The 6,866-nt window shown below is 63.1% G+C and overlaps 1 protein-coding gene across 1 annotated transcript; it reads right to left on the bottom strand.

Moving 5' to 3' along the window:
• Positions 1-6: 6 nt before the first annotated feature.
• On the bottom strand, positions 7-6,453 carry FAM193B (family with sequence similarity 193 member B). Its single transcript, XM_017728046.1, is given in 11 exon segments — positions 7-192; positions 338-413; positions 523-1,531; positions 2,047-2,283; positions 2,665-2,860; positions 3,829-4,243; positions 4,517-4,726; positions 4,909-5,131; positions 5,795-5,847; positions 5,850-6,107; positions 6,435-6,453. Coding segments are annotated over 11 exon segments (2,793 nt in total). The 3' UTR covers positions 7-95.
• Positions 6,454-6,866: the final 413 nt, after the last annotated feature.

The raw sequence follows: 6,866 nt of genomic DNA, 5'->3' as shown, positions 1-6,866 counted from the left end.
CCCCCGCGAAGGAGGGGACCCCCCCGAGGGGAGGGGGGGGGCGCGGTGAGGAGAGGCGAGCGGCCGTGGGTGGGTGGGGGTGGCCCCTCCGCACCTCACTGGGCTGCACTGGAAGTGGTTTTCTTCAGGGTGAAGTTGGTCCAGTTCACGGCCACCTTCTGCCGCGTCTGCTTGGCCGAGTCCAGGCAGAACCTGACAGGGAGAGGACAGCCCCGGTCAGTTCCCAGCCCCCTGGGACCCCCAGCCCCTCTGTGACCCCAGGCCCAGCCAGCTCTCAGCCCCTTCATGCCTCCAGCCCCACTGGCAGAGCTCAGCCCCCCCAGGGTTCCTCCCTCACCTCTTGAAATACTCCACTTCTCTGTCAGTCTCGTCCATCTCTGCCCCATCCAGGTCCTTGGGCAGGAACACATCATCTAGGGAAGCAGAGCAGAGGGTCAGCGCTGCAGGGTGGGCAGGGGGCTGCCAGCTGGGCAAGGGACCACCGCGAGGATGGCAGCACAGAGTGATGCTCCCAGCACTCACCAATCGAGGTATTGGATTTCTCCACCTTGTTTCGGCTCTTCCTGCTCTTGCCCTTGGGCTGTGGGGAGCCCCCCAGGGCAAGGTGGGTGGCCAGGGCAGGTGGCTGCTGCTGCGCCAGCTCTGGCAGCTCCGCTTTGCCCTCTCCCCTCCGGCCTTTCCACTCACTGGTTCTCTCCTTCTCTGCCCTGGCAGTGCTGCTGCAGCCCCAAGGCTGCCCCTTGCTGCTCTCCCCGGGCTCGGCACAGCCGCTCGCCCGCTGTGGCTCCGGGGCACTGGCCTTGGAAGGGTGCTTGGTTCCCAGCACCTGCCCCTTCACACCAGGGCTCTCCATCCGGGCCTGGCCGCCAGGCACGGCCGTGCTGCCCTCCCCTTTCTTCGCCTGCCCATTCTGCCGCTTGTTCTTCCGCTGCCGGCTCCCCGTGGGCAGCGACTCTGGCGGCTCCGGCCCCTTGGGCTGCGGTCCCTCCTTGGGCTCCGGGCTCAGCCCGCTGCCATCTGCAGCAGAGTCCGCAGCCTTGGACTGCACCCAGATCATGCGGGACAGGCTGGGCACGGCGCTGAGGCGTTTCACCACGCCGTTCTCGGCTGGTGGGGCTGGCGGGGGATCCCCAGGCCCCTCGCCCCAACGGGGGCCCGCTTCGCCCCGCAGCAGCGTGTGGCTCTTGGCAGGGCCCAGGCTGAGCGGGGCCAGCGCTAGGTCTATGTCCTGCAGGTCAGAAGACCCATTGAGGTTGGAGAGCAGGTTCTTCTGCTCCAGGACAGCTGCCTTCTTGGGGAAGTCATTGACATCCAGGTTGAGGTCATACACGCTGAAACTGGCCCGGATGGAGTCCTTGATGGTGTTCTTGATCTCCTGCAGCCGGCTGCTGAGGAAGCTGTTCACCCGCTCCAGCTCCAACTCTGGCCACTCCAGCAGCTTCTCCTCGGCCGGCTCCCTGGCCTGGCTGGCTGCAGGGGCACGCTCTGCCCGCTTCTGGGCCTCTGCCTCCTGCTGGGCTTTCTCCTTCTCCTGCAACACAGGTGCCATGAGGATCATCTGGACTGGGCCACAGAACCACGCGTGCAGGACACAGAGCTTTGTTCCAGCTCTGCCTGACAGCAAACCCAAGGGCGGCTGCTCAGCACAGCCACCCCACGTCTTCCACAGCCCCTGAACTGTCACATGTCCCCCATGGGCACTGCAACAGCTGGACACTGCACACCCAACACTGCTCTGGGCACCAAGCACCAGAAAGAGCCATCATAGCACTGCCTCTTCCCTACCAGAGATGCATGGTGTTAGAGATGTGGCATGGAGCAGACAGGACGGTGCAGCCCAAAGCACCCAGGAGGGCTGGGCAACCCTCTGCAGGAACAGAGGCAGGGGGAGTCCTACATAGGGCCAGGCACTGCTGCCACCTTGGGCAAGAGCAATATAAGAATTCAAGAACCCAAATGGATGCAAGAGAGAGGACGAAAAGCCCTGACAGCAGCACAACCCTGCTCTGCCCTCCTCCCACAGTCCCAGCCCCTGCCCAGCCTTACCTTCTTCTTCTGCTTGTGCCGTGCCCGCTTGGCTGCCTTGGCACTGTTCAAGGGCTTGGGCTCTGTGCTGTTGATGTAGTCCAGCAGCTCGTCCACATTGCGGTGGTCCACAGCGGGCTCCCCTGAGCTGCTGCTGTGCCCTAGTTTCTGTGGCAGCTCCTCTTTCCTCTTGGTGAGGCGAGAACGCAACTTCTCTCGGATCTCAGCGTAGTTGCGGCTTGTGGGAGCAGCCGGGGGCTGAGGAAGGTGAGTGCTGTCAGCCAGGCACAGTCAGCATCAGGGGCAGGCAGCCCCAGCCCCCTGTGACCTTCCAGCCACTCCCTTCCCCACAGTCTCAGGAAGACAAGTCAGCACAGCCCTACTGAGCTCTTCTACCATGAAGCCACAGGGCTTGGCCGGCTGCTCCAAGCCCTGGGGCTGGGCAGGTGGCTGCGAGTTGGGAGCAAGGGACCAGCAGGCTGATGAAGCAGAGTAGAAAGGGAGCAGGGGATGTGTGTGCCTGCAGGAAACAGCCGTGGCCAGACCTGCCCACCTCCGCACTCTGAGCATAGGGACCGAGTGATGTCTCCCCGTGCAGCGCGAGGACCGGGGGTGGCTGCAGACCAGCCCCTCACTCACCGCGTTGTGGCCGAAGAACTCACAGTAGCAGCAGTCGCAGAACTTCCCGTCTTTCTGGTTGGTGGAGGAGGAGGTGCAGGAACTGCGCTCTGAGCTGCTGTCCTCATCCTCCCCGAGTCCCTCGTCTGCTTCGCAGGGCTGTGGTGGGTGGCAGCTGGTACCGTTTGGGAATTTGTGCCCTTTGCAAGAGGGGTCCCTGAGGAGACGGGGAGAAGGGCAAGAGGTGAGCAGGTGCCAGGGGATCTCAGAAACTGCCCCATGCTGTGCATGTAGGAACAGCCCTCCCGTGTGCCCAAGCAGAAGGATTTGCAGGACAAACCCCCTCCCCTGCATTCTCCTCCTCTGGGGAAGATGCCCGAGGAGCCCATGGCAGCAGACATCTGTCGCTCCCAGCCCTCAGGGCCTCTGGCCAGTAGGAGACTGGTGCAGCAGAGTCCCAGCGAGCAGCATCCTGCCAGGCTCTGGGCTGGGAACAGGGCAGGGTGTGGTACTCACTGAGGGTGGCAGGTGGCACAGGTGAGGAACACTGGGACTGTGTGCAGCTGCCAGACATCCCCACGTGCAGGCAGGCCCAGCTCACACGGGCACAGGCTACCCAGCTCAGAGACAGGGAGGCCAGGGCATAGCCCACAGCGTCATTCCTCAAGATCCAGCTCGGGACACAACTGGCTCTCCACAGGGAGAGCTAATGAGCAGAGAGGAACCAGTGTGCTCTCTTCCATGGCATGGGCAGCCCAGAGAGGGCCGGGGGAGCAGGTGAGCAGAACAAGTCTACAGGCTTCATCTTCTCGAGGACCTCTGCTCAGTGCCACAGCTGCCTGACAGGTCTCACTGACATAGGTCCTGTTGGCCAACAGCACATTAACCAGGCTGTTCCTTTGGGTCTTTTAGCTGGAGGAGGAGCAAGCACAGCCTCTTCTGCACCACAAAACCAAAGGACAACCGCAGGGAGAATACACGCTGGGAGAGACAGAGCTTGACCCTCGGAGACCAGGGGTCTGCAGCAGTGGAACTGGCCCACAAAGACATCAGCTTCCTGCACCACCACGCCAGGATGGCCAGTTCCTCCACAGGAAAAAGTGCATCATCCATGGGCAGGGATGGGAGAAAAGGCATGTGGCCCTGCAAGGAGAGGCTGGAAGCAGGCAGGGCTCCTCTACTCACCTGTTGGTGCTGGGCAGCTGGAGGGAGGCGGGAGGAGGGATGAGTGAAGTGCTGCAGTGCCCATTGCAGGGATGAGCACAGCCTGACAGTGGCGGCGGCATCTTCAGCAGCGGCACGTTGGCAGGGGGCAAGTGAGGGCTCTTGCATGGCCCCGGGCTGTGTGAGGCCGCACCGGCTGGAGGAGACTCAGACACCGGCTTTGGGGCTGCCGCCTGCGCGCTGGGAGCAGGGAAGAGCGCGGCCTGTGAGGAGGTGCCCAGCGGGATGTGCGGTGCGGAGCCGAAGGGCCCCGGATGGGGAGGTGTCTGCTTGGAAGGGATCAGCGCTGGTGGCTGGGAGGGGAGGCCGGTGGGACTGTTGGGAGGAGCAGTGAGGTCGGAGTGCTGATGATGCTCTGAGGAGTGGAAGGCCTCACCTGCAGAGGGGCAGGAGCAGAGACAGTCAGACACTGGCTGTGCTGCACGGACCAGGGCCATGCTCAGAGCCACCCACCACCTTGGCACAAGCTGTTTCTCTTCCCAGAAGTCAGAGTGCTTGGGATAGAAGCCATCCCTGCTCACACAGGGCCTCAGGGTCAGTGTGCCTCCCCCACAGGATCCAGCCCTGCCCCATGGAGAGCAGGGCAAGGGGAAAGGCTTTAGAGCAGCAGGCCGAGAGGCTGTGGCTGGTGCTGTCCCTGGGCACGCACCTGGCGGGGTGGCCCTCCGGCACAAGCTTTTGAACTGCTTCGGCAGCGTCTTGCAGAAGTCGAGTGAGGTAGGCAGAGGCGAGCCCGGGGTGGCGTTGCTGGAGGTGGCAGAGGCCGTGTGGCTGTAGGGACAGGCCTTCAGCCCCGGCGCCATGGCCGACACCTGGCTGGCACACTCCGGAGACAGAGTGAGGCCGGGGTGCTTGTCGCCTGGAAGGAAAGCGGAGCTGGGGCTGAATCCCAGCACCATCTGCCTTTTTCAAAGGGGCCCGATATGCTGCTGGTACTGAGATTCAGAGGCTCAGCCTGCCCACCCTTGCCCACAAGGAAACCACCTAAGCCAAGAACTGGGCAGAAAGCTCTGCTCAACCTCACAGCCAACTTCAACTCACCTAGTGCAGCTGGGGGGGTCCCAAGGGGGCTGCCCTGTGCAGTCCCGTTGGTGTGCTGCGAGTTCCAGAGGCCCGAGAGCTTGTGAGCAGACAAAAACGAGCTGGGGTCCCAGTCCCCTGAGTTCCCGTGGCACGAGGAGGAAGAAGACGAGGAGGAGGAGGAAGAGGAGTGTGAGCCACCCCCACAAGACTGCGACTTGCAGGATGTGTGGGATAATGAGACCTATCAAAGGAAACACAGAGTGAAGTGGCTGAGGGGACACCCTTGGCCCCACGGCGTCAGCACCAAGACTCCCTCCACTGCAGTAGAGGCTCAGCTCATAAGAACCACTTCTGTCACTGTCTAGGGAGTGACAAACACCCCCTCCATCCAGCACCAACACAGCCTGGCTCACACAGGCTGGGCCATGCCAAGGACCACATGCCTGTGCTGGTCTCCCTCACACCAGGGCAGGGTTAAAAAAAGCCAGGCAGGAGCCAGCTCCCCTACCCAAGCTCCATGCACAGGCAGGCACTTGCCCTGGCAGCCACTGCCTCTCTCTGCGTCACGAAGGGAGCAGCCCTGGGGCCGGGGGACGCGGCACAACACACAGTGGAGCAGGGCTGGCAGGAAAGCAGTGGCACTGTCAGCCTTGCCAGCCCAGCAGCTCCAAGCCACGGCAGGCTGCTGGATGAGCCTCCACAGCACCACACACTGCCCCAACAGGGCCTGTCCCTGCTGAGCCAGAGGCAGCCCTGGGCAGGGAAGTGGAGGCTGGGATGTCTGGTACACTCAGCTCAGAGTGAGGATGGGACCCACACACCCGGTCAGTGCCACAGGGCGGTCAGTGCCACGTTCCCACAGCTACAGCCCTGGCTTTCCAACCCCAGCTCCGTAACCGCGTACCGCCAGGGCCTGCTCCTGCACCGCCCGTCGCTCTTCCTCCTCCACGCTCTTTTCTGGCAGATGCACAGAGGCATTTCTCCCAGGAGGTTCTGCACGAGCGTTGGCACGAAGTCCGGTGGCAGCCTCTCGCCTGGGGAAACCAGCCCATTGTGGGACGGCCCTCCCCAGTCCTTGCGCTCCCGGTGACAGAGCAGGCAGCATGTCTGCACAGACTGGTTGGCGGTGGGCAGCACCTGAGGAAGGACACACAGACCGTGAGTCACCCAGGTGTGATCCGGCACAGATGTGGGGCAGATGAGGCAGTGAAGGAGACCTCAGGACGCTGACACCAAATCAGGGAAATTCTTGTAGGCTGTATGTGGCACTGCACCTTCTCCCACTGGAGCAGAGCAGCCTCAGGCTGCCCAGCTGCTGCCAACCTGCCATGTGCCAGCTGGGAGTGTTTTGGACTTCTTGGAAGATCACAGCATGCCAAAGAGCCAGCCCTGCCACCAACCAAGGCTGAGAAGCCACCAGCAACTCCCACCATCACCTCTGGTAGAGTGAGACTGACGGAACTTGCATGGCAAAGCAAAACCCACAGAAATCCCACACAGGGATATTAAGAGTGAGAATGGCAGCCTCAGCTCTCCCTCCTCACCCATCACAGATGCCCCCATCGTGTCACCCAAGAGCCCCAAGCCCTCTCTCCCGCCTCTTTGTTCTGCACAGACAGCGGCGCCGATGCACCAGGGTGGGGTGCAGCCCCCTGTGCTGCCTCATGCTCTCCCCGCACAGGCACAGCCAGGTTGGAGCTTCCCTGCAGGAGCTGGGCTGCATCCCTCGGGCTCGTTGGAGCCCTGACAGCCGTGACGAGCCCGGCGTGGCGCGGGCGAGGGGGCCCCCATTGTCTGCCGGCGCAGCGGGGCCCTGCCACAATGAGCCGTGCATTGAACCACTGCTGCCAAACAGATGGCGTCTGCAGGCTCAAGGTGAAGCAAAGGTCAGAGGCCAAGGAGAGCAGAGTGGGGGCACAGCCCCTCTGCCCACCCACGGCGAGGGGGGGGGGGGCAGGGCCCCCCCGGGCCCCCGC

This window comes from Corvus brachyrhynchos, unplaced genomic scaffold (assembly GCF_000691975.1).
Source record: "Corvus brachyrhynchos isolate BGI_N302 unplaced genomic scaffold, ASM69197v1 scaffold21, whole genome shotgun sequence".
NCBI classification, from domain to species: domain Eukaryota; kingdom Metazoa; phylum Chordata; class Aves; order Passeriformes; family Corvidae; genus Corvus; species Corvus brachyrhynchos.
The sequence above is the reverse complement of the archived record's forward strand: the minus strand, read 5'-3'. Positions and strand labels throughout refer to the sequence as shown.